This window comes from Microcaecilia unicolor, chromosome 4, assembly GCF_901765095.1.
Source record: "Microcaecilia unicolor chromosome 4, aMicUni1.1, whole genome shotgun sequence".
NCBI lineage: Eukaryota > Metazoa > Chordata > Amphibia > Gymnophiona > Siphonopidae > Microcaecilia > Microcaecilia unicolor.
Genome location: NC_044034.1, coordinates 346,633,463 through 346,661,305, shown reverse-complemented (window position 1 = coordinate 346,661,305; position 27,843 = coordinate 346,633,463). Strand labels below are relative to the sequence as shown.

General features: G+C 47.0%; 1 protein-coding gene across 1 annotated transcript in view; it reads right to left on the bottom strand.

Annotated features, from left to right (window-relative positions):
* The window catches only part of CHAF1B (chromatin assembly factor 1 subunit B), a 66,355-nt gene extending 40,640 nt beyond the window's left edge, over positions 1 to 25,715 (bottom strand). The window contains exons 1-5 of the mRNA XM_030199681.1: positions 25,216 to 25,715; positions 20,027 to 20,153; positions 11,577 to 11,709; positions 4,895 to 5,012; positions 741 to 844 (exon numbers count right to left, since the gene is read on the bottom strand). Of these exons, the coding sequence (XP_030055541.1) occupies positions 741 to 844; positions 4,895 to 5,012; positions 11,577 to 11,709; positions 20,027 to 20,152 (481 nt within the window). The 5' untranslated portion in view covers position 20,153; positions 25,216 to 25,715. The remainder of the gene's footprint in view (positions 1 to 740; positions 845 to 4,894; positions 5,013 to 11,576; positions 11,710 to 20,026; positions 20,154 to 25,215) is intronic.
* Positions 25,716 to 27,843: the final 2,128 nt, after the last annotated feature.

The window sequence follows — 27,843 nt, the reverse complement described above, 5'->3', positions numbered from 1 at the left end:
ACAGGCCCATTTCCCAGACCCATTAAAAATAGCCTTTTTCCCAGCTGCGGTAAAAAATGGTCCAGCACATGCCTAAAAGACACACCCACACTACCGCAGGCCAGTTTTTACAGCGGCTTTGTAAAATGATCCCCGTGTATTCCAGAGGGAAATTAAACAGAAAAGACCTGGAATAATGAAAAAAACGTTTAATAATCATAGAACCCATAGATGGGAGAGGAGCAATACTGTTTCTACATGTCAGAAAAGAGCTACTTACTGCAGGACATTTTTGTAGATGGGGAAAGGTTGGTGTAGAGGACTGAGTCTTTTCATGTAATTGGAGCTCTTTGAAGGAACAACAGTAAGCTCTGATGGGAAGTGGGAAATATGTGGGTGGGGGGGGGGTTTATTAATGAAGTTCTCTTTTGGATAGTACTCAAGTTGCTGTTTTTTCTACTGAAACCTTCTAATAAATTTATAGAAAAAAATAGCAACACTTACCTAACCTGTAAAGACTCTGCATATTACATTTTCACTGGTGTAACTAACTTTCTTTTAACCACAGCAATGATTTTTTTGTCAAAAATATAGAAATCAGTAGCAGTTTCTTGATAATGCCAGTTGGAGTCAATGCCAGATCCTTGCAGTGGCAGAAGCCCAAGATAAATTATGTGGAAAAGATCAGCTGATTGCATGTAATCCAGCTTGCTACATTATCCCCTGCCGAGCTCTACATCACTATCTATGAGGTGCTTTACCTTTACTGACATCCCACATGATAGCTGTGTTATCCACAGACGCTGAAGCCATGTAGTTCCCGTCGAGTGTCCAGCAGATATCATAAACATCTTCTAAGTGCCCTCTAATTAAGACAAAGTATTTCTAGTTAGAAAAAGCAGCAATGTTTAGAGTTTCATTAGCATTTATATTGTAATCATCAACAGTTTTATGTCAAAGAAGGATGTACTTATAAAAAGGCAAATCGTTTAAATCTAGGAGAACTCAAATGTGTCACTCAAGCTATTTAGCGTACCAAATCGTCATAAGTCCAATATGCAATGCAGTTCCTACAAATTTTTTTCATTTAAAAATTTTTTTTTCATATTTTTCAAAATTGTAATTAACTTGAATCCACTATATTCTTTAAAAAAAAAAAAAAAAAAAAAGCTTTGCACTCAGCAGAGGCACTAGTATCCTTTTCTGATATAAAATCATGTTTTGCATCAGAGAAACATGACAGCAGATATAATGGTTACTGAGAATGGGCCATTTGGCCCTTATCTCCTCCTTTCCCCAAGAAATCCCACATGCCTGACCCATGCTTTTGTAAATTCACGGTCCACAACCTCCACCGGGAGGCTATTCCACGCATCCACCAACATTTCTGTGAAAAAGTATTTTCTTAGATTACTCCTGAGCCTGTAACTTCTTAACTTCACCCTATGCCCTATCACACCAGTTTTTTCCTTCATTTGAAAAAAAGCTCACCTCCTGTACATAAATACCATGGAGGTATTTAAATGTCTATCATATTCACCTGTCTCCCGCCTTTTCCCTCCTCCAGAGTATACATATTGATGTCTACAAATCTGTCCCCATACGTTTTATGGCAGAGACCACTGACCAATTTTGTGACCGTCATCTGGACTAATTCCATCCTGTTTATATCTTTTTGCAGGTGCGGTCTCCAGAATTGCACACAGTATTCTAAATGGGGCCTCACCAGAGACTTATACAAGGGCCCTATCACCTCTTTCTTTCCTGTTGTCATCCTATCCCTATGCACCCGAGCATCCTTCTGGCTTTGACTGTCACCTTTTCTACATGTCTGGCCACCTTAAGATCATCAGCTATGATCACCCCCCCCACCCAAGTCCCACTCTTCTTTCATACACAGAAGTACTTCACCCCCTTTACTATACTGTTTCCTTGGATTTCTGTAATCCAAGTGCATGACCCTGCATTTTTTAGCATTAAATCTTAGTTGCCAATTACTGAACCACTCTTCAAGCTTTGTTAGATCTCTTCTCATGCTATTCACCCTATTACAAACTTTGGTATCATCTGTAAAGAGACAAACCTTACCAGTATCACTCACAAAAATGTCAAACAGCCAGCCCAAGGACCGATCCCTGTGGTACACCACTCCCAATCAGTCACTTTAGGCCCCATACCAAGGGCACTCAGTTTATCAGTCGCCTGTGCGGAACCATGTCAAAGGCTTTTCTAAAATCTAAGTACACCAAATCTAGTGCCCCTCCCACACCCAACTGTTTGGTCACCCAGACAAAAAGAAATCAGATTTGTCTGACAAGACCTGCCTCTAGTGAAATCATGCTGTGTCAAGGAATTTTCCCGGTAACAAAAATTATATTTTTTGTAAAACAAATTCTATATTCAACTTTATCTTAAAATCTTATACTCATTTTAAATAATTATTCCATTTGATCAACCATTCTTAAAAAATTCAACATACCTTCAAATATGTCAGCTCCACCATTATACCAGGCCCTGTGATAATTTTGAAGTGAAAGATGAGTATAAAGCTTTTTTTTTCCCTTAAATACGGTGGATTCATAATTAAAATTTGAAACATTTAATTAACAAAAATTAGGAACTTTATTGCACATGGACTTATGACGATTTTTTTTTTTTTTAAATTTGTATTTATTTATTGGTTTTGTATAATAACAAACATGTTGCTTATCAAACAGTCATTCACTGATACAATCCAAAATATTCCCGTCCCCCTCCCTCTCCCCACCCCTCCCTCCCTAGCTGGACTTATGACGATTTTGACGTGTTAATCTTAAAGGAAGGTAAATAGCTTGCGAGCGACACCTCGGACGATCCAACAAACACACTTAGATACAATCAGAGTGAGACAAAATGTTGATAAAAGAAATAAAAATCAGTACTGTGTACAGGAAGAACAAACAGAATTAAAGGCAGTCTCAGAATCTATAAATTTGAGTTAGAAATACTTGAGCATTTGCCACAAAAATAGCAGCAGCTGGATATGCCCCGCAAGACAAATGATTCAGTGGCCACACTACTATTGATTTTAAGCCGAAGTTCTAACAGGGTCTAGAAGCAAGATATTCTCCACAAGAATAAGGTGGTCGGATAGTACATTAACTACAGCTTAATGTTTACACCCAAACTCTCTTTTTATCCCCAGTCTGAAGTGTTTCTCTTCCTCACACATTCATTTTCCCATTCCTCTCACCACCTCTTCGATTCAAAATTTTAAGGTGGTTTACTTGACCAGGATGAGCAGCACCCTTATGAATCTCTGTAATGCTTCAGAAAGTCCCACTTCCTGCATGGGCCCCTCATCCCCCAATAGCAATAATCCATATGTCCATTCTATATTTTCCTGTGTGGTCTCCTCTGTTACCCTTTACTACAATTATTGTAATTTTGAGCATTTCAAGGAGGAATGTACAAAAGGAGATCTTACCTACTAAATTTTCTATTAGATCAGTCTAGAACTTGTGGGTTAAACTCATTTACAAGCAAGTGGAGATAGAGAATGACAAAGCTCTTCCATAAAGACTACAGTGCAGCTGCTTCCAGTCAATATTTTGGTAATGCAATGGAACATCAGAAATAGGAAAGAAAAATCTCCTGCCTCTAACATAATGCAAACCATTGTAAATTAGCAACAATGCAGACCACACTTTTTAACTCATATTTATATATTTTTTTATTTCATTTTTTTAGTTTCAAACATTTTTATTGTTCATTTTATTTTTTTAAATAATGACTTGTGTCTGTGAACAAAGAAAAAAACTTATAAGCATCCTTCAGAAACATGAACACAGAGCAAGAGAACTACAGCAGGCTTCTGGATTGATCTGTTGGGACTAGAGGAAAGAAAATTAGCAGGTAAGATCTAATTTCTCCTTCCTTAGCATCCCACAAATCAGTCCAGAACATAAGGGAGGTAGAAAAGTGGAAGAACTGCGGGAAATGGGAGATACGATAGAAATGTTTAAATACCTCTATGGCATGCATGCACAAGAGGCAAGTCTCTTTCAACTGAAAGGAAACTCCGGAATGAGGGCAAGTAGGATGAAGGTGAAAGGGGACTTGAATCTTGAGTAAACTGATGAAATACTTCTTCACACAGTCTTCCAATGCATGTGGTGGAGATAAAAAACTATCTGAATTCAAGAAAACTTGGAACAATTACATAGGATCTCTAAGGAAGAGGTTGGGATGGGCAGACTGCATAAGCAATATGGTCTTTATCTACCCTTTTTTTTCCTATATCCTCAAGAATGGAGGAGAGAGATGACCCTTGCTGAACCAAAACTCCAAATGAAGCTTCCTTCCTGGCCACAATATCTAACAAATAGTGTTTAGCAAAGGTAGGACAGGAAGACTAGGTTGAATGCCTGCAAGTTTCATCAATGGAATCCAAGTGTGACTCTGTAAAAGATGTAGCCAGTGCTCTAGTAGAGCGGACCTTAAGGTCCAAGGGAAGAGGTTTCCCCACTAAAATGTAAGCTAAGGAAATGGAACCTTTCAACTAATAAGCAACAGTGGCTTTAGAAGCCTGCATTCCCTTCATGGGACCAGAAAAGAGAACAAAAAGATGGCCAGAGCATCTGAAGTCATTGGTGGCCTCCAAATATTGCAGAAGGGTTCTGCGAACATCAAAATTTTAATGAATCGTAGTCTTGCCTTTGAAAGGTTGGGAGATAAACCAGACAGAGTGATGAAGGCAGACGCTGAGGCTCTGGGACCATTAGATCAAAATATATGCCACAAGCCCTCTGATATTTGATTAACAGTATAGCAAACAATGAAATAAATGTTTCCATACATTTTAAAAATTTTTAGTCTGTGTTCAGTCTCAGCTTCCCAAGCCACGTATTTACATTCCTTGAAGGATTTTGCTTACCGTAAACTTTTAATGACGGTCCAGTTCTCCTTGTTCAGATGAGTTTCATCCTCCTCTTGGAAGGTAGCAGGCTCTGGTTCTTTGCTGTCATTCAGCTTCCACAATAATATAACAGCATCTGCAGAAAAATGGTCCTCATTACACTAATTTAATCTTAATCCTCACTTGCAGGGTCATGTGCAAGCAGCAGTCTGTAGGGAAAATTCTCAGATCACATTAAGTCTGCTATTGGCACAGGTGATAAGAAGCTAATACTCACATATCTCAGTAGTAGTGTTATTACTAGGGCTGCATATTAATCACAATTAATACTGCGAGCAACGTGTCAATCATTAATCGCAGTTAAAGTTTTTAAATTGCGGGTAATGATTGCCGCCCACCCAGTCTGGCATCTCTTGCTCCCCTCCTGGACCTCTGGCGGCTCTCCCCTCCACTCCTAGTTTACCTCATTAGTGGTCTTGCAGTAAATCTTCGCCCTGCAGCAGCCAGTGGTGTATTGAAATGCTGCCTTTCCTTCTGACGCAACTTCATATTTTCTGAAAGGTCCACCAGGTCAGAAGGAAAGGCCCGGTGCAGGCCGAGGCAGCATTTCAATACGCTGCCGGCCGCTGCAGGGTGAAGATTTACTGCAAGATAACATGAAAACCGGGAGGGGAGAGCCACAGCTGTGGTCTGAGAGAGATGGCAGGTGAGCGAAAGAGGAACTGAGGGAAAACAGGGGAGAGCGAGAGAACAGGAGAGCGGGAGAGCGGGCAAGAGAGCGGGAGAGCAGGCAAGAGAGCAAGAAAGAAAGAGAATGGATGAAGGCACAGGAGGGCATGAGAGAGAGCATGGGTAAAGGCACGGGGGGGGGGGGGGGCACATGAGAGAGCATGGGTAAAGGCACAGGGAGACACGAGAATGGGTGAAGGCCCTCCCAAAGCTACAGTACCTGGTCAATGGCTGGTGCAATAGCCCCACCAGCTGATGAAATCCACTTAATGAGTCATCCCCTTCTTCTCGTACTGCCTAAGGAGCCAGCGGGATGCCTCCAGCCACCAACGCTTGAACTCCCCAAGCACGCTCAGTTGTGCATGCTCGGGAAGTGCCAGCTTTGGCGGCTGGAGGCACTCTGTTGACTTCCTCGCTGCTGAAGCAAAACATGCAGGATGGGGAATACTTTGGCAGTGGACTTCTTCATCTGGCTTCAGCATTCCCCACCAGCAAAAGTGTGTGTGTTAGAGAGGAAATGTGCCCCCCCCCCCCAACCAGATGGCTATGACCCAACTATAATCATGTGATTAAATATCAAAATTTAAAGTTTTAATAGCGCAATTAATCACAATTTAAAAAAAAAAAAGTCACTCCAGAGTCAGCAAATTGCAGAAAAGCAGCTTGGAATGGCAGGGTTAAAAATTAAAACACTCTGCGTACCGAAGAATTGGCAACCAACACCACCACTTGAGAGTAGGCTCCTAAGCGAAGCCTTCTGCAAAGGATCAAAAGGAGTCTGAAGCAATGCCCGATAGACAAGGAGCCCTAAAACTAGGCTCGGAAAACAAGAACGGTTTCAGGGTGAACAAGGTCACAGCAGAGGAGGAGCAAAGCACTGCAAGAAATGCACCACATCTGGGTGCAAAGTCAGAGAACAGCCTGACACTCTCTCCCAGAAGAAGGTTACCGTCACCTGCACCCGAAGCAGATTAGAGGCCACGCCCTTCTGCAACCCGTCCTGCAGAGAAAAAATAATCGCTGAGAAACAGACACCCACAATGGAGACCAAGTGTGGGACACAACCATGCCTCAAAAAATCCTCTACATGCGGTTGAAGTGAACAGTATAAAAGCTCACAATAGAGCAGAAATCACTGTGTCCGAAGAACTCTGTTCCTCAGAGTCAACCTCTCAAAAAACCCAGGCCGTAATTACCCCTATACTGTATTTGTTCACATCGGAGTTTGTAACCACCTCTCCGGAACTATGTAAGCCACTTTGAGCCTACTAATAAGTGGGAAAAGGTGGGATACAAATGTAACAAAAAAAAAAAAAAAAGTAAGAGATCCTCCACTCAGTAAGGGACCCTGAAGGAAGAGCCCAGAGCGGAATTCGAAACGGAGGCACCATCAGGAGCTGCACCACATTCATATACCAAGGGCACCGTGGCCAATCCAGAGCTACCAGAATGACTTGACCCCAGTGGAGAGCAATCCGAAAAGAACTCTGCCGCAGAAAAGCAGCTGAACAACCAACCCTGCCGAATCGCCCTTTTTCTGATGACAAAAGAAAGAAGGCACCTCGGTGTCTAGCCAGGACACCATCAGATCTACCTCCAGAGTTCTCTGAGGCCAAACTGAAGCACTACTGGGGCGGAATAACCTTTCCACTGAGACCAGAAGACAGCAGAAAGAGAGCTCACTGTAGGAAAAGCCCGCAAAGTGGGCTGAAGAGAAACGGAACACAAGGTCCTCTCCCCATTCCATGGGGACGATATGCCCTGGTGGCCAGGGCCCAACTGAGTCCCACCCTGTTGAATAAGCATCACCACCTGGCCTGCAACAGCCTGAAGGCTAGAAGAGGAACAGCACCAAAAACAGGACAAGGCAGGAGATCGGCCACACCGTCTCCCATGTCAACCATCACCTTGGTGGTGGAAGGAGGCAAAGGGCTCTCCAGCCCAAAAGACTTGCATCCGTGACCACCACCATCCACTGCGGAGGCGCCAAGGCATCCCCTCCACAGGGAGGAATTGCGGAGCCACCAATTCATGCACAGCTGTGCCAAGAACAGCCACGGAAGATGGCACTGACACTCCTGGGACACAGAAGACCACCTGCCGAGAAGCAAGAGCTGTAGATGTCGCATGTGAGCACAACCCACGGCACTACCTCCAAAGTAGCCGCCACATATGATCGCACTGCCAGGCCCAAGGACTCGGCGCCCCGAGCAGACTGCGCACCCAAGTCTGAAGCTAGATCCTCCAGTACTCGGTCAAGAACAAATTGCATCAGAGCTGTATGGGACGGGACAAGATGGTTCATTTGAAGGGTGACCACCCAGCCCAAGGATTCCAACAGCGAGACCCGGGAAGGTTAACTCTTGGTTCTCGTCTAGAACAGGGTGCACTCTTATGCTGTCCTTGCAGATAATGCCGAAACACTACCAAACCTAGGAAGAGGTGCACGGAGCTGTAGCTATGCCGAAACTGAACATGAGGGTCCAGAACGGCCAACCAGAGAAGCCGCATATGAGGGGACCAAAGAGGAAAGAGCAGAAATGCTTCCTAGAGAAGAAGTGCAGGGAAGAATGCTAAATTTAAGTAGCTCTGCAATATAGATAGCTGTCTAATACCCAGAAAAAAATGCAAAAGTGCAATAAACTAGAGAGACACTGCAACATACAACTAGCTAGATGTGAGAAATATGTAAATATATTGCTTTTTCATTTAACATATTGTAACATAGTAGACGACGGCAGAAAAAGACCCGCACGGTCCAGTGTGCCCAAGATAAACTCATACGTACTACTTTTTGTGTATACCTTACCTTGATTTGTATCCACTGTTTTTAGGGCACAGACGAAGTCTGCCCAGCACTAGCCTCGCCTCCCACCACCGGCTCTGCAACCCAATCTCTAGTGAATACAAATAGCCATTCCTCTCCCTCTCTATAGCCCTGAAGTTCAAAGGTAAACGTGGGCACTAGAGAAAATTAGCGCTGGACTAGTGCCCACATTTACCTGAACAGAATGTACAGAGGCCCAAAGTGCAGAAACAAACAAGCATGTAAACAGCACAAGTGGCATACTAATGTAATCAAGCTCATGAAAATTAGATAATTTTGTATTCCTCCCCAATGCTCAGAAAAGGGTGGTGTACCCTGAGAAAGGCAAGGACAAATCAAACTCGGGTATACATATAAAGTATCACGTACCATGTAAATAGAGTTTATCATGTTGGGCAGACTGGATTGACCATTCAGGTCCTTATCTACCGTCATTTACTATGTTACTCTTTGAGGTTTCTTCATGGAATGTTGCTACTAATTGGGATTCTGGAACCTTCAGAACTTTTAGTACAAGAAGAGTGCAGGGCAGACTTCTACGGTCTGTGCCCTGAGAAAGGCAAGGACAAATCAAACTCAGGTATACATATAAAGTATCACACACTATGTAAAATGAGTTTATCATATTGGGCAGACTGGATGGACCGTACAGGTCTTTATCTGCCGTCACTTACTATGTTACCCATAGACAATACCTATACCACCAATATAAAAAAAAAAAAAAGTTCCACAAAGGAAGCAAGGGAAACTTCAGGGTGTTTAAGCAACTTCCCTCAGAGAAAACAAAACTGAGGGGACCGAAAAGTCTAAATAAAAATACAAAATAGGCCCTTTCAGAGGGCCAACACACAAGGAGCCCTGCTCTGATGCTGTTCACTGTTTCCCACACCAAGAACAGCCTTTAGCCAACGCAGGAACTATAAGAAAATCTTAGCTCACCACAGACAAAGTGAGGTCTATTGCCCTCAAAGCACCCACTTAGGCAAGCATGTCTTTCCAGTTCAGGTGATTCTTGCTGCCTCTGTGCAGAAAGGGACTGTCCTGAAAAGACCCTCTGAATAGAGGAAGACAAGAGAGCAATGGAACCTACTACTGAGCTGGAGAGTAAAAAATCCCCTCTTTGGAGCAGGGTCCATCAGTGGAAACAGACAGGGAACAAGTCAGAAATCTCAAAAGGCCGAACTAAAAAGGAATTGTCAGTTTCCCCTACCAGGCTTCTGCAAAATATAGGTATATGGAGCAGCAGAATGATCTCGGAGGGGGGGGGGGGGGGGGGGGAAGGAGGTCAGAAGCTCCCAAGCCCCAGATTGGCTGGCTGATGGTGCATCCCGAAAAACAAGGTGCACCGCAGAAAGGACCATCAGATTCCTTCTGGAAAACCTTGAGGTCTAGAACCCATCCGCTCAAGATGGGCGTAAGAACTCCCCCGAGTCTGAAGTTATCCAAGGGGGAACCAGAGAGGGGTCCCAATGACTCCACCTCCAACACGGCACCTAGTCACCTCTCCTGGAACACTGGATCTACCGCAGAGGGTAGCAAAGCCATTACTGTAAACCCTCAAAAGGAGCGGGCTACAGACAAATGCTGAGGGGGCAAAAACCACTTCAACCAGTGGACGTGGAGAAAAAGGAAGAAAAAAATCTGGGTACAAAACAATTCCCCCAAATCAGGAGAGGTTGGTACAAAGCATGAAGGGGTCCCCATAGCAGAGGCGAAGCCGCCAATGCAGCCAACAGCCGGAAAGCGGGAGCCTCATCGGGAGGAGCCAAAAAGAATATGGCATGTGCACCAGACACCTCAGAGCGGGAATCCCGCTTCGAGAGAAAGAAATCCCTGATGCCTGCCTGTGCCTCTGTGCACCCGGCAACACACATCCCCCCGCTGCTGCCAACACTTGCTCAGAACACGAGCCTCCTATGGTGGCCTCCGCCGCCAATACCGTGAGTCCCCCAATGGCAGAAAAAAAAATGCACTCACCAGAAGCGCACAGCCAGACTTCCCGCTGACAGCAGGACCTCCCAGTCAAGCCTGCTACCAAACCAGCTCAGGCGGCTACACACACACGCAGTGACTCAAGACACTTTGCCCCCAAGGCTCCTCTTAGCAACCTGCTGCCCTGTTGCAGTTGCAGAGCCTGTGTCCCGAATTTTGCTCTTTAAAAGAAAAAAAAAATGTAACAGCTGATAACAGCAGCAAACAGAGGTCTGTTGTGGACTAGAGGGTTTTTTGTTTTGTTTTTTTAAGTGAGGAAGGCTACAGTCCAAACTCTGGGAGGAAAGGGACCAAGAGGTGAGGCAGGGACCCACGTCACAAGGTATGCCCCTAAAGTTGGCACAGAGCCCAAACACCCCCTAAGCTAAACTGGCCAAAAGGCCCAGGAGCAGACCCAAGAGATGAATCCAGGAGCTGCAGAGACACCGTCTACCACCTGCTAGAGAAAGAGATATACTTAAGTGAAGGAGGAGTCGACCATCTTGTATCGCTGTCTTCAGCTTTGTAATCTCTATCTCCAACTGCTGGTAGATGGACACAACCCACCAGTTGCTGGATTCATCTGCTGCGTACGCTAAGGAGATTAAATAGATAGATTTTTTTTTTTAATGGTTGCCTGGAGCTGTGGGGGGACCAGAGGCACCCACTAGGGATGCAGGAGGGCAGAAGGGGGAGGGGATAGGGACCCATTCCCCCTGCAGCAATGACTTGGGACTGTACAGTCACTCTCTGTGTTCCATCAGGTGCAGTTCATGAACCAGGAACGCTAGCCTGCACAATCTACCATCTGCTAGAGGTAGAGAAAATACTGGAGTTTTTCATAGTGCACCAGTCCTTATGCCCTTGATATCACTGGGAATAATCAGTTTATCTCCATCTGCTGGTAGGAAGGGGATACAACCCAATAGTCAGAATGGTACAGCTAGGACACTAAGGAAAGGATCTTAAGGCAAGTTACCGCAATGACACAATAACAAAAATATTAGAGAAGAAAGGTCAAAATGTTCAGTTTCAATGAAAGCCTTATATAAACATGTGAATTATACTCTGAGCACAAGCTAGTTCATCAGCACAGTGTGTCCTGTTTGCAAACTCATTTTCCTTCCCATCTCGCCACCCCCAACAAAGAGAAAATGTCACTCAGGTACTCACCATCTGCTCCTGATGATAGTATCTCACCACTGGGAGAGAAACGTACAACATTCACAGCTTTGGTATGACGCATGAGGTTAGACAAGAATTCCACAATAGCCTTCCCATCTGGTCCCTTCTCCACTTTCCAAATCTGGTTGGAGCAAAGATTATGCTTAACTAATAAGTTATGTACTCGAAGTAATCCAATAAAAATTCAACAGAAGTTATCTGGGCACCCTCCTCTTCCTACTCTGTCCCTATCACTTGCTAGTAGCACTTTTCTTCCCACCTATCCTCATCACAATCCCACTACTCTTCCTTCCTGTGGCCAAGCATCAGAACAACGACAATTCAAACCAGCAGACTTCTTAGGGCCATTCACATAAAGACACAGGCTGAATTCTCTACAAAAGCAGCAGCATCTTCTGTCATTTTGCCTGTCCCCTTACCTCTCTTGCTGCACAGTTTTGCTGCTTCTCATGGGACTGCTCACAGGATGTACTGTACATGCACAGATGTACCAAATGTATACATTGGTCAGAGCTTACACTAAATGCTCGCACTGCACAGCTGACAGGAATCTTCATGGACATGGAAGGAAAAACTTCTCCGGCCAAATCAAACGACACGATGGTGCCTGAAAAAAAGGGCAAAGGTACAAAAAGAAGCAACCCGACCGAGGCAAACCTAACGGCCCATGCCGAAAAAGAAAAAAAAAAAAAAACGCCGGCAAACTACTAGGAGTTGAGGCTTTTTTTTTTTTTGTAAAAAAGAAAAACAAAGTGAGGGAAAAGCCAAAAAAAGGCCAAAGGCACTCAAAAGAATAAGAAATCGCTCTAAACCAGGCGTGAGAAGACACCACAAAAAGCAGCTGCTCCTCATGCGGAAAAAGCAAAACTGAGGGAGTCTCGTTCATGTGGCGGGCGGGAAGGCATTCGTGCATGCGCAGAGGAGCTCGGCTTGCGTTCTTCAAAGCTCTAGTTTTTTCTATGGCATATTTGCCGGACCGAGCAATGCGGATCAGCATCTACCCCACTTGTGAGAATAAGCAAGCCTGCTTGTCCTCAGAGAATATTAATCAACGCTCAACTGTGTTGCATGGTAATACGTCAAGTGCATGTAATCAAGTCCACCAGGAGGAAAATTCCTTCACACATCCAACAAATCCAGGGTGGCGCAGAGCAGTGGCAATCCCTAGGCAAGTTTAATGTTTCATAAGGTGCAGGATTAGATTTGTCCATCATGGAAGAGCCTCTCAACCCAGTCCTTGAGGCACACCTAATCCCATCAGGTTTTCAGGACATCCACAATGAATATGCATGGGAACGATTTACATACCAATAGGTTCTTAGCACAGTGTTCTAGAAAGGGTATGATACATACCTGTAGCAGTTGTTCTCCGAGGACAGCAGGCTGATTGTTCTCACGACTGGGGTGACGTCCGCGGCAGCCCCCACCAACCGGAAAGAAGCTTCGCGGGACGGTCGGCACGCAGGGCACGCCCACCGCGCATGCGCGGCCGTCTTCCCGCCCGTGCGCGGCCGCTCCCGCCAGTTGAATGACTAGCAAAAAGATGAAACACACAACTCCAAAGGGGAGGAGGGAGGGTAGGTGAGAACAATCAGCCTGCTGTCCTCGGAGAACAACTGCTACAGGTATGTATCATACCCTTTCTCCGAGGACAAGCAGGCTGCTTGTTCTCACGACTGGGGTATCCCTAGCTCTCAGGCTCACTCAAAACAATAACCCAGGTCAATTGAACCTCGCAACGGCGAGGGTACAACAGAAATTGACCTACGAAGAACAACTAACTGAGAGTGCAGCCTGACCAGAATAAATTCGGGTCCTGGAGGGTGGAGTTGGATTTACACCCCAAACAGATTCTGCAGCACCGACTGCCCGAACCGACTGTCGCGTCGGGTATCCTGCTGGAGGCAGTAATGAGATGTGAATGTGTGGACAGATGACCACGTCGCAGCCTTGCAGATCTCTTCAATAGTGGCTGACTTCAAGTGGGCCACCGACGCTGCCATGGCTCTGACACTATGAGCCGTGACATGACCCTCAAGAGTCAGCCCAGCCTGGGCGTAAGTGAAGGAAATGCAATCTGCTAGCCAATTGGAGATGGTGCGTTTCCCGACAGCGACCCCTAGCCTGTTAGGGTCGAAAGAAATAAACAATTGGGCGGACTGTCGGGCTGTGTCCGCTCCAGATAGAAGGCCAATGCTCTCTTGCAGTCCAATGTGTGCAACTGACGTTCAGCAGGGCGGGTATGCGGCCTGGGGAAGAATGTTGGCAAGACAATTGACTGGTTAAGATGGAACTCCGACACCACCTTCGGCAGGAACTTTGGGTGGGTGCGGAGCACTACTCTGTTGTGATGAAATTTGGTATATGGAGCATGAGCTACTAGGGCTTGAAGCTCACTGACCCTACGAGCTGAAGTAACTGCCACCAAGAAAATGACCTTCCAGGTCAAGTACTTCAGATGGCAGGTATTCAGTGGCTCAAAAGGAGGTTTCATCAGCTGGGTGAGGACGACGTTGAGATCCCATGACACAGTAGGAGGCTTGATAGGGGGCTTTGACAAAAGCAAGCCTCTCGTGAATCGAACGACTAAAGGCTCTCCAGAGATGGCTTTACCTTCCACACGATAATGGTAAGCACTAATCGCACTAAGGTGATTCCTTACTGAGTTGGTCTTGAGGCCAGACTCTGATAAGTGCAGAAGGTATTCAAGCAGGTTCTGTGCAGGGCAAGAGCGAGGTTCTAGGGCCTTGCTCTCACACCAAACGACAAACCTCCTCCACTTGAAAAAGTAACTCTTTTTAGTGGAATCCTTCCTAGAGGCAAGCAAGACCCGGGAGACACCCTCAGACAGACCCAACGCAGCGAAGTCTACGCCCTCAACATCCAGGCCGTGAGAGCCAGGGATTGAAGGTTGGGGTGCAGCAACGCTCCGTCGTTCTGCGAAATGAGAGTCGGAAAACACTCCAATCTCCACGGTTCTTCTGAGGACAACTCCAGAAGAAGAGGGAACCAGATCTGACGGGGCCAAAAGGGCGCTATCAGAATCATGGTGCCGCGGTCTTGCTTGAGCTTCAGTAAGGTCTTCCCCACCAAAGGTATGGGAGGGATAAGCATACATGAGGCCGGTCCCCCAATGAAGGAGAAAGGCATCTGACGCTAGCCTGCCGTGTGTCTGAAGTCTGGAACAGAACAGAGGCAGCTTGTGGTTGGTCTGAGAGGCGAAAAGATCCACCGAGGGGGTGCCCCACTCTCGGAAGATCTTGCGTACCACTCTGGAATGGAGCGACCACTCGTGCGGTTGCATGACTCTGCTCAGTCTGTCGGCCAGACTGTTGTTTACGCCTGCCAGGTATGTGGCTTGGAGGAGCATGCCGAACCGGCACGCCCAACGCCACATCCCGACGGCTTCCTGACACAGGGGGCGAGATCCGGTGCCCCACTGCTTGTTGACGTAATACATTGCAACCTGATTGTCTGTCCGAATTTGGATAATTTGGTAGGACAGCCGATCTCTGAAAGCCTTCAGTGCGTTCCAGATCGCTCGGAGCTCCAGGAGGTTGATCTGTAGATCCTTTTCCTGGAGGGACCACAGACCCTGGGTGTGAAGCCCATCGACGTGAGCTCCCCACCCCAGGCGAGATGCATCCGTCGTCAGCACTTTCGAAGGCTGCGGAATTTGGAATGGACGTCCCAGGGTCAAATTGGTCCGGATGGTCCACCAGAGCAGTGAAGTGCGGCAACTGGTGGAGAGGCGGATGACATCTTCTAGATTCCCGGTGGCTTGGAACCACTGGGAAGCTAGGGTCCATTGAGCAGATCTCATGTGAAGACGAGCCATGGGAGTCACATGAACTGTGGAGGCCATATGACCCAGAAGTCTCAACATCTGCCGAGCTGTGACCTGCTGAGACGCTCTGGTCTGCGAAGCCAGGGCCAGGAGATTGGTGGCCCGCGCTTCGGGAAGGTAGGCCTGAGCCGTCTGGGTATTCAGCAGCGCTCCTATGAATTCCAGAGACTGGGATGGCTGGAGATGGGACTTTGGGTAATTTATCACAAACCCCAGCAGCTCCAGAAGTTGAATAGTGCACTGCATGGACCGGAGGGCTCCTGCCTCCGAGGTGTTCTTGACCAGCCAATCGTCGAGATATGGGAACACGTGCACTCCCAGCCTGCGTAGGTACGCCGCCACCACCACGAGGCACTTCGTAAACACTCGTGGGGCGGAGGCGAGCCCAAAGGGCAGCACACAATACTGAAAGTGCCGTGCGCCCAGGCGGAATCTGAGATACTGTCTGTGAGCTGGCAGTATCGGGATGTGAGTATATGCATCCTTTAAATCCAGGGAACATAGCCAATCGTTTTTCTGAATCATTGGCAGAAGGGTGCCCAAGGAAAGCATCCTGAACTTTTCTTTGACCAGGAATTTGTTCAGGCCTCTCAGGTCTAGGATGGGACGCATCCCCCCTGTTTTCTTTTCCACAAGGAAGTACCTGGAATAGAATCCCTGCCCTTCCTGCCCGGGTGGTACGGGCTCGACCGCATTGGCGCTGAGAAGGGCGGAGAGTTCCTCTGCAAGTACCTGCTTGTGATGGGAGCTGAAGGATTGAGCTCCCGGAGGACAATTTGGAGGCAGGGAGGCCAAATTCAGGGCGTATCCGCACCGCACTATTTGGAGAACCCACTGGTCGGAGGTTATGAGAGGCCACCTTTGGTGAAAAAATTTTAACCTCCCCCCGACCGGCAGATCGTCCGGTACGGACACTTTGAGGGCGGCTATGTTCCCGTGGATCCAGTCAAAAGCCCGTCCCTGGCTTTTGCTGTGGAGGCGCAGGGGGCTGCTTAGGCGCACGCTGTTGACGGGAACGAGCGCGCTGGGGCTGTCCCTGTGCCTGACGAGGCCTTCGGGCCGGCTGGTTGTACCTACGCTTTGCAAAAGAATAGGGTGCAGCCTGCCGGGCCCGGGAAAAACGTCCACCTGCTGAGGTGGATGCTGAAGGCGCCCGGTGGGAGAGCTTGTCGAGAGCGGTTTCCCGCTGATGCAGTTGGTCCACCATCTGCTCGACCTTCTCACCAAAAATGTTATCCCCCCGGCAAGGGACGTCAGCCAGTCTCTGCTGGGTGCGGTTGTCCAGGTCAGAGGCACGCAGCCATGAGAGCCTGCGCATCACTATACCTTGGGCCGCAGCACGAGATGCCACGTCACAGGTGTCAAAAATACCCCTGGACAGGAACTTCCTGCACGCCTTCAGCTGCCTGACCACCTCCTGATAAGGCCTGGACTGCTCCGGCGGGAGCTTCTCGACCAGGTCCGCCAGTTGTTGCACATAGGTCCGCATGTGAATGCTCATATAGAGCAGGTATGACTGGATGCGGGTCACGAGCATGGAGGATTGGTAGGCCTTCCTCCCAAACGAGTCCAGAGTGCGAGACTCCCGCCCCGGGGGCGCCGAGGCGGTATCCCTCGAACTCCGTGCCCTCTTGAGAGCAGAATCCACGACCGCTGAGTCATGGGGCAATTGGGGCCGCATGAGCTCTGGGTCAGAGTGGATCCTGTACTGGGACTCTGCTTTCTTGGGAATGGTGGGGTTAGTTAATGGTCGCACCCAGTTCCGGAGCAGCGTCTCCTTCAGGACATTGTGCAGCGGCACCGTGGAGGACTCTCTAGGTGGTGATGGATAGTCGAGGACCTCGAGCATCTCGGCCCTCGGCTCTTCCACAGAGACCACGGGGAAGGGAATGCTGATAGACATATCCCGCACAAAGGAGGCAAAGGAGAGACTCTCAGGAGGTGAGAGCTTCCTCTCCGGTGAAGGCGTGGGGTCCGAGGGAAGGCCCGTAGACTCCTCTGAGGAGAAATATCTAGGGTCCTCCTCTTCCCCCCACGAGTCCTCATCCTCGGTATCGGACATTAGCTCATGTAGCTGAGTCCTGTACCGGGCCCGGCTCGACGTCGAGGCACCGAGGTCTCGGTGTCGTCGAGCGGTGGACTCCCGCGCCGGCGGGGACGGAGCTCCCTCCATCGACGTCGACGGGGACTCCACCTGCGTGGCAGTCGAGACCGGCACCGCAAGCGGCGGCGGTGTCGACAGCCCCGGCGCCGGGCTAGAGCTCGCCGGCGCCACAGTCATCGGCGCCGAGGGCGCAAGCACCCCCGGCGCCGGCACAGCCTGGCGCATCAGCCCTTCCAGGATCCCCGGAAGGATGGCTCTGAGGCACTCGTCCAGGCCCGCTGCCGGGAAAGGCGGTGGGGCCGGTAAGGGTGTCGGTGCCGGAAGCTGCTGGGAGCCAGGAGACGGCACCGAGGTGCCGGAACCCCGACGCGTCGGTACCTCCACAACCGACGGAGACCTCTCCTCTCGACGATGACGCTTCGGCGTCGACTCCTCTTCGGGATGCACCGAGGGCGTCCGGTGACGACGCTTCTTATCCTTTTTTCGATGCACGTCACCGGCGCCGGAGGGCATGGAGGAGGAGGAGGTCGATCCCCCTCGGTCTCGAGGCACCGGGTCAGACAGGGGTCGGTCCCGTGGCTCACGAGCTGAGGGAGTGACCGGGGCCGACTGCCCACGTGGCCTCTCAACCCCACTCTCACCGGCGGACCGGCGGGCCAACGGGACCTGTTCTCCTGGGGTCGCTGCCATCGGTGCCGATGTCTCGGGCATCGATACCGGTACCGAAGACCCGGCCTTCGATACCGATGCTGTCGAGGTCGACGTCGAGGGGCCGGCGCAAGTTCCAAAAAGACGGTCCCGCAGAACTTGCCTCGCAACCTGAGTCCGTTTCCGGAGACCGAGACACAGAGCACACGACTTGAGATTGTGCTCCGGCCCGAGGCACTGGAGGCACCAAGCGTGGGTGTCGGTCTGCGAGATCGGCCGGCCGCAGCGACCACACTTTTTAAATCCACTCGGGACCTTCGAGGACATCGACGGAAAAATCGCGTCGGCGAAGTCAAAGTCGTCAATGGTGGCTAAAATCACACCACGAAAAGATAAACGACCGAGCGACCACTAGGCCGCAATGTGGCGTCCCCGCTGGAAGCGAGGGAAAAGGGGAGCGCGTGCTCCACACGCGCAGAGATTTTTTTTTTTTTTTTTTTTTAACAAACAAGAAAAAAGGAAAACCGAACAGTAATCCGAAGCGAAGCGACGATCCGCGTAAACGCGGTCGAAAAATCCGGCGGCTGAAACGGAGAGAGTGGCAGAAGCACAACTCTCTCCAGTCGCGGAAAAAAAGGAACTGGCGGGAGCGGTCGTGCACGGGCGGGAAGACGGCCGCGCATGCGCGGTGGGCATGCCCTGCGTGCCGACCGTCCCGCGAAGCTTCTTTCCGGTTGGTGGGGGCTGCCGCGGACGTCACCCCAGTCGTGAGAACAAGCAGCCTGCTTGTCCTCGGAGAACTAGATGCCAGAACTTTTCTTCAGGGTATTTCGGCTGACACCATTTTTATTTATTTATTTGGATTTTGCTCACACCTTTTTAAGTAGTAGCTTAAGGTGAGTTATATTCAGGTACACTACATTATTTCCCTGTCCATGGAGAGCTCACAATCTAATTTTGTACCAGAAGCAATGGAGGGTTAAGTGACTAGCCCAAGATGGCAGATAAAGACCAGACTTATACAGTCTGCCCATGCATACCAACTACAATTTCTTCCTCACGAGATCCTCTGTGTTTGTCCCACACTTTCTTAAATTCAGATAGAGTCCTCACTTCCCCCATTTCTGCTGGGAGGCCATTCCATGCAACCACCACCCTATTCATAAATTAATGTCCTTAGATTACTCATGGGTCTAAACCCTTCCACCTTCATTCTATGACCTCTTGGTTCCAGAGCTTCTTTTCAATTGAAAGTGCTCCACCTTCTATGTATTAATATGTGTAAAACTTGAATAGAAGCTTAGTTGGTGTGACAACTTAACAGTTATTGAAATATATATTGCTACAAACATAAAATACGTCAGTACAATAGTTTGCCCAGTCTATTTCTTGTTCCAACTGCTCTCTGGATTTATTTCTTTGCAACTAGGAATAATCTGTGCTTATCTTGAATTTTGTTACTGTTTTACATTAAAATTTTACTATTATTTCTATGACACAGGCAGTACTACATAAACAGAAGAGACCCTTCTCCATGGAGCTTATAGGCTAGTCAAATCAAGCTGACAAGATAACAGGGATCAGAAAATGCACATTTAAAAATGAACACGACAGAGAGTTCTGAAATGTATGAATAAAGGAAATAAACATGGGAACAATTATCTCCAGCTTTAAATTCTCTCAGAGTATATAAGGGGTGCAGGAAGCCTGTTGTGCTACTGAACACTATATCTGCATCTTTACAGGAGAGTGGCGTGAGAACATCAACTTCTGCTACTGCTTCCCTAATACTTTTCCAAGTATCATATTGATGGGAAAATGTGCAATGAGCTAACTTACTCGAACAGTATTGTCTACCCCAGCTGAAGCCAGTCGATTTATTTTGCCATCTGTTCCATGCTGGAAGTCTACACTGTAAACAGGCTCTTTATTGTGCCAGGCTATTTCACAAGTGACCACCTTCATTCTGCAGAAAAAACAACAACATTGTGTTACTGTTCTTACAGTTACAAAGACTTAAATCCATGCCACATTTTATTTACTTCACCAATTCTGTCCTCCAGACACTTAAGTAGCCTAGTGGTTAGTGCAGTGGACTTTGATCCTGGGGAACTGAGTTTGATTACCACTGCAGCTCCTTGTGACTCTGGGCAAGTCACTTAGCCCTCCATTGCCCCTGGTACAAAATAAGTACCTGAATATATGTAAACCGCTTTGAATGGAGTTGCAAAAACCTCAGAAAGGTGGTAAATCAAGTCCCATTTCCCTCTCCCTTCCCTTAAGTGGAGGACCCTCCACCTACCCTCCAAAAAGTACCCTTATTTGGAATTTGTTTCAGTCACTGGAATGAACATTAACTGAGGAGTGGAGCAGCCGCCTAATGGTTAGTGCAGCAGTTTGAGAACCAGGGGAATAAGATTCAATTCCCACTGTACTCCTTGTGACTCTGGGCAAGTCACTTAACCCTCCACTGCCACAGGTACAAAATAAGCACCTATATTTAGGTATGTAAATCACTTTAATTGTAACCATAGAAAAGTGGTATATCAAATCCCATCCCCTTAAAAAGAAAAGTGACAGAACATAATAAACGATGACAGTGAAAGACCATCTGGCCCAGTTTGTCTAGTTTTATCCCGACCACAATATTAAAGAACACTTACAAAAGATGTCTCCTCATATAGGACCATCTTTGTCTTCTTCCTCTTTACACCATCATTTTGTTTAGAACAGGATAGAAAATCTCTACTTAGTTTCCCTCCAGCACCCATCTTTCCATTGCCTAGTACCAATATTAGCATGGTCACTGCTCACATAGACTCAGCTATGCGAAAGCCTGCATTTCCACTAGAACCTTTAATTATTAGAACATGTATTCTGCCAGACAAAGCTAGCTTCCAGTCATTCTACTTGCAATCTTCCTCCCATATCACTGGGAAACTGAAGCTTGACTACTGAGTCCCAGTAAGATCGGTCATAAATGGAGAGAAGATAACATCTATGGGCCCTTAGGGAACAAAAGCAACTCTCACTAAAAGATCACTCTTTACAACACAGCTAATGCGACAAGAAATAAAATGTACACGTTTTATTTTGGTAAAACTATCAAGTTAAATCACCATAGTGCATCTTCTGGGTGATGAATTTGCATTTTCATAAGTTACAAGTCTCCATATCACTCTCTTTGAATGCCTTAATATCAACAGGAATTCTTAGTATAAAGGGTCCTAGAAATTCCAGTCTCTGAAAGACCAGCTGTTACTCAACTTTCCAAGATCAAAACTTCTTGAACACTGCTTAGGTCTCTTCTTCACTGCAACTTCTGTGTAGTGCCTAATGGGCATGTACTCCTTGCTCACTTATTGCTTCGTTTCCTAGATATCACCTATATGTCAACTGGACCGATTAACACCAAATTTTCAAACATCCCTAACTGGTGACATCTTTACACAGAGCACAAAACCCATGAGACACATGAAAGGAAAAAGAAAAACACAAGAACGACATGGATTACAAAGGTGTTGGCTCAAGCGATTACTCTGTAGAAATGTAGTCTGAGACCATGAAAATGCGGCAGAAAGATACAGAAATATTTCCCATCATTTTGGGTGCCACAGGCTTAACCAAAAAGAACTTCCAAATGCACCTGAATAGCTGCCCGTAAACATAATACCTTATGAACTCCAAAAAGCAGCTCTCTTTGGCACGCGTTAGCAGTAAATTTAAGAGGCTGAGATCATACTCCACGTACCCTGGTTAGGCGTGAGGTTCATTCTTGTCATGATATGTGCAAAACTAACCCATTTGGAGAAATTGCCCCTGATAAATTATGTCTTACCTGATAATTCTCTTTCCTTTAGTCCCAACAGGTCAGTCCAGACCTGCTACTATTTACATGTGAATATTTTAAATGGGCAATCATTTTGCTTTCTGCTGCATCACCTGAAGAGGGGTGTACTAAAACTCAATTTATGCTCATAATAATTTTGTTTTAATGTCTTTTCAATGAAGATAAATTGTTGTGCTATTCATACCTCCTCCTGTTATGCTCGTAATAGTTTGACTATTGATTTTTGTCAATGTAATTGTAAGTGAATATGTTATTTATTGCATTTGTATCCCACATTTTCCCACCTATTTGCAGGCTCAATGTGGCTTACATAGTACCATAACGGCGTTCACCAATTCCGGTATAGACAGTTACACAGTGATACTGTGGTAGAATAAGGTTCATGTGGAACAAACATATAAGGAATCGTATAGGGGAAGAGTTTCGTTATGTCCATTGCGTGCTTTGGTTTCTTAATGTTGCAGGGTTCAGGTATTTAAGTAGGGTCGGTAGGGTATGCTTTTTTGAACAGGTAAGTTTTTAAGTGATTTCCGGAAGTTTAGGTGGTTATACGTCTGTAAATTGCTTTGATAATGTACTTTGAAGGCAGTACAAAATACAAACTAGGAACAAACACTGGAGAGCAAGATTCATGCTAAACACAGAAGACACCTACTCTTCTAGACACAGGCCTCTTGTGTTGAGTTGGTTGCAGCAGTTCCCTAAAGAGCCATTAGCCTTCATTTGGTCTTTATAAAATTGGGCTACTTTAGCTTGAGACCCTGCTTTCCCCAGTTTTCTGGATGTTAGTCCCTTAAAATCTAGCAACCTTGCTGTCTGAGACTGAGGGGGCCTCACCTGAGAGGACTGCCTTCTCTAGGGCTTGTCCCTAGATTCCACCCACCCATCCCTCTCGTCCTCAGTCATGTCAACTCATATGTCTGTCATCCTGCAGCATTGTTGACCAATTCTACCACCTACCCTTTTGCCTTCACTTTCCTTTCTTCAGCCAAACCCCCCCCCCCCCCACACACCCCAGCATGCAGTCTGACACTTGATGGTCCCCTGCCTATTTCTTGCTCTGTCTTAATAGGCTGCACCGACCTTTGCTCAAGTTTATATTGGAATAGTAACATAGTAGATGACGGCAGAAAAAGACCTGCACAGTTCATCCAGTCTGCCCAACCAGATAAACTCATATGAGCTACTTTTTGTGTACTTACCTTGATTTGTATCTGCCATTTTCAGGGCACAGACTGTAGAAACACTAGCCCCACCTCCCAACCACCGGCTCTGCCATCCAAGCTCTAGTGAATACAAATAGCCATTCTTCTCCCTCTCTATAGCCCTGAAGTTCAAAGGTAAACGCGGGCGCTAGAGCAATTAGCGCTGGACTAGTGCCCACATTTACCTGAACAGAATGTACAGAGGCCCAAAGTGCAGAAACAAACAAGCATGTAAACAGGGCATGTGGCATGCTAATGTAATCAAGCTCATGAAAATTAAGATAATTTTGTATTCCTCCCCAATGCTCAGAAAAGAGCACCCAAAACAAAACTGCCTTATTGCTGCAAAAAATAACACCAGGTCACAGCAGGCATTAAGGTGTTGGAAGAGAGGATTTCTTATGATGCCTTCTTCAAAATCTGCCGGTTTTTGCCGATTTTGATTGCTGCTGAAAGCATAAGGAAGTACGTGCAAGCCCTTAAGCACTAATTGTGAGAAATGAATATGTGCAAGTCACAGCGGACCCAAAAATGAAAGCACACATTAAAAATGCTTATATTTAGGCTGCAGAAAACAGATGCCAACGCGTGCTTTACATTTGAGCTTTGCCAAACGCATGTGCACAGGAACCCCTTACCATCCTCTGCGCATGTGCCAAGCACAATCCTCCTGAACTCCCTAATGTTCAATACTTGAATGCACCTATATTTGTTTTTTTTTTTATTTCCATTTTGTTCACACCTTTAGTACACTGGATATTTCTCTGCCTCAGGAGGGCTCACAATCTAAGTTTGTACCTGTGGCAATGGAGGATTAAGTGACTTGCCCAAGATCACAAGGAGCAGCAGCCCCAAGGGGGGGGGCGCCGCGCGCCTGTCGGCTCTTCGTTTTCATGCTCCCTCTGCCCCGGAACAGGTTATTTCCTGTTCCGGGGCAGAGGAAGCATGGAAACGAAGAGCCGACCAGCACGCGCGGCACCCACCCCAGCGGCGTGCACCCGGGGGCGGGGCGCATCGTCGATCAGCCCCAGGTGTCAGTGCCCCTAGGAACGCCACTGAGCAGCAGTGGGATTTGAACGGGTGCTCCAGACACTAGGCCATTCCTCCACTGTCATTAACACTGAGCGCCTTAGGGAGTTGCTTTTCTGTGCTGTTTGGTGCAGCGCCAATGTTCTGAGCATCTGGGCCGATATATACATACATATAGTGTTTGAGCACCCACCCCCCCACACACACACAGTGTCCTGGGAGGGCTAATTTCCCCCAAACATTTTGAAAAGTCGGCTCCTATGTAAGGTGTGCGTGTGTGTATAAAACGCGAGAGAGAAAAAAATGAATATTAATACACACCTACCTCATTAGACCACAATATAAGCTTGCATTTGTTACCTACCGATTAAGGTTATCAATAGAAATCAAACAAAATAAAAAACATGGAAAAGAAAATATGATGATACCTTTTTTATTGGACATAACTTAATACATTTCTTGATTAGCTTTCGAAGGTTGCCCTTCTTCCTCAGATCGGAAATAAGCAAATGTGGTAGCAGATAGTATATATAAGAGAAACATCAAAGCATTACTTTGACAGTCTGACAGAGTGGGAGGGTGGGGGTATGCATGGGGACATCAAAGCATTTCATTGATATTCTAACAGGATGGGTGTTGGTAGGTGAGAGGAGGGTAATAAACAGAGAAATACAGCTTTATGGTTTATAATGGGTTAGAAAACCCAGATCCTTATTAAGTCCTGTCTGTTGGGTGTTAAAATATTCATTCTTATTTCAAAGATCTTACGTTCCTGTATTGTTTTAAAATTACCTTTCAGTATTCTTACTGTGAAATCACTGGTGCAGTGTTCTGGTCTTGTAAAGTGTTGGCCCACAGGGGTGGGGGCTTGACTGGCACTGGCTATTTTCGTGTGGGAAAATGTGGGGTAGAAATGTAACAAATAATACAGATAAGATACTCACCTGCGATTGCTCAGAGGGCGCCTTCCTGTTCACTTCGGACCTCAGCTGTTTGAAAAGGGTGCGTTGCCGCTACTATTAACCGGGCCGTGGCGTCCAGGTAGAAAGGCCGCTATTATCCCGCCCACCAGCCACTCGCGGAAGGACTCTAGCTCTGCCTAAGTAGTCTTTCGGCGCTCTAGACAGGCACGCGCTGCTCCCAACCCCAAAGCGAAATACATATATCGAAAGAAAGGAGATGGGGGGGGGGGGGATATTGTGCTTCTACGCTTTGTTTGCTCTGGCGGTGTTCTATGGGGGAAATGAATAAAACGTAGTAGTCGTCGCCGAAGGTTACCCGCCAAACTCCACCGCTCCGCTCTCCTGAGACAAGGGGGACTGATATTATGCACGTGTACTCGCCTCTATTAACCGCCACCACAGCCGCGTTTGCCAGATAGGATGAGAGGTAAAAGCTTGGGAGAATTTATACTGCCGCTGTGTGCGTTCGCTGCTCTTCAGGACTTTTGTTATACTCCGCAGCCGGAAAACGCCTTTTTACCCAATGAAAACACTGGCTCCAAAACCCTTTTTTCCCGCCAATCTTACGTGGAAGCCGCGAGAGGCAGAGAAGGGACGATCACGTCACGGAGGGGCGGGGAGAGAGAAGATGTAAAGAGCTGTTTGTGTGGGTTTTTCTCTGCTCCTGCTATTTAATATTAGTAACATAACATAACTTAGTAGATGATGGCAGAAAAAGACCTGCACGGTCCATCCAGTCTGCCCAACAAGATAAACTCATATGTGCTACTTTTTGTGTATACCTTACCTTGATTTGTATTAGTAAATCTAGGTTTTTGACAACCTTCTCCTCGGTGGCCTCTCGCTTAGCCGCTTAGCCACCTATCCCCCCTTCAATCTGTCCAAAACTCCGCCGCACGTCTTATCTACCGCATGAACTGATACTCTCATATCACCCCTCTCCTCAAGTCGCTTCACTGGCTCCCGATCCACTACCGTATACAATTCAAGCTTCTCCTATTGACCTTCAAGTGCACTCAATCTGCAGCCCCCCCATTACCTCTCTACCCTCCTCTCCCCATATGTTCCCACCCGTAACCTCCGCTCTCAGGACAAATCACTCCTATCTGTACCCTTCTCCACCACCGCTAACTCCAGACTCCGCCCCTTCTGCCTCGCCTCGCCTCGCCTCGCCTCGCCTCGCCTCGCCTCACCTTATGCCTGGAACAGACTTCCTGAGCCCATACGACGTGCGCCCTCCCTGCCCATTTTCAAGTCCTTACTCAAGGCCCATCTCTTCTCTCTTGCTTTTGGCGCCTAACCACCTTCCCCATTCCCGATACATACACTGACTACATAGCTTATTACCTTTAGATTGTAAGCTCTCTTGAGCAGGGACTGTCCTTCCCCTTCTCTAAACTTGTACAGCGCTGCATAACCCTGGCAGCGCTATAGAAATGCTAAGTAGTAGTAGTAAGGATAAAAGGATTCTTGAAACTTTCCTAAAGTCACGATGAGCGATGTCCCTTCTTTCTCAAAATTAATACAAAGCCTAAAAGTACTTCCAGACTTTACACCAAAAAGTATAGATTTTTTTTACGAGTTTGTATACACTTCAGATAGTAAATAGAAATAAAATAAAACAGAGAAAAGAAAAATAAGATGATACTTTTTCTATGGGACTAACGCTACTTTTTAATATTAGCTTTTAAAGGTAACCTTTCTTCAGATCAGAATATGTGAATGAACCTGGTATTCCAATACCAGGCTCACAGGAACAGGGTGGGGTGAGTTTGGTGAGAGACAGTGTGTGTGTGTGTGGGGGGGGGGGGGGGGGTGGATGGGTGATTAGAGGGAGACAAAAGCAGTATAATTTTATGGTTTATAAAGGATAGATAAAACAAAAAGGAGGTAAAATCCTCACGGAACCGTGATATATAAAAACAAAAACACTTTTTGTTTTTATAAAGGATAGAACACTCAGATCTTTGTTGTCCTGTTTGGTAGGTGTCAAAGTATTTCATCATTTTGACTTCAAATGTTAGATTCCTGGATTGTCTTAAACTTTCCTTTAGGTGAGGAGTGGCCTAGTGGTTAGGGTGGTGGACTTTGGTCCTGGGGAACTGAGAGATTCCCAGCACAGGCAGCTCCTTGTGACTCTGGGCAAGTCACTTAACCCTCCATTGCCTGCCACATTGAGCCTGCCATGAGTGGGAAAGCGTGGGGCACAAATGTAACAAAATAAAATCATTGATGCAGTGTTTTGGTTTTGTAAAGTGCTGGCCCACAGAGATGATATCCTGGTTGGCACTGTGATATTTAATATGATGTCTATGTAAATTGATTGGAAAGACCAGACACCAGGGGTGTAGCCACAAGTGGGCCCAAGGCCCACCCAGAGATGGTGCACCCGGCTGGCCACCCAAAATCCATCACTCTCTCTGCCTTTTTAGCCACAGGTCCGGGATCGCTGCCACTTCCGTCTTCCCCTGCCGCCGCTGTAGTGCTTGTAGTTTACATTTTCAGGCTGTCTGATATTCACACAGGCAATCAGGGGCCTTCCCTCTGCCATGGGCGGCCCTCTCTGATGTAACTTTGTGTTTATGCGAGGGCCAGATGCAGCAGAGGGAA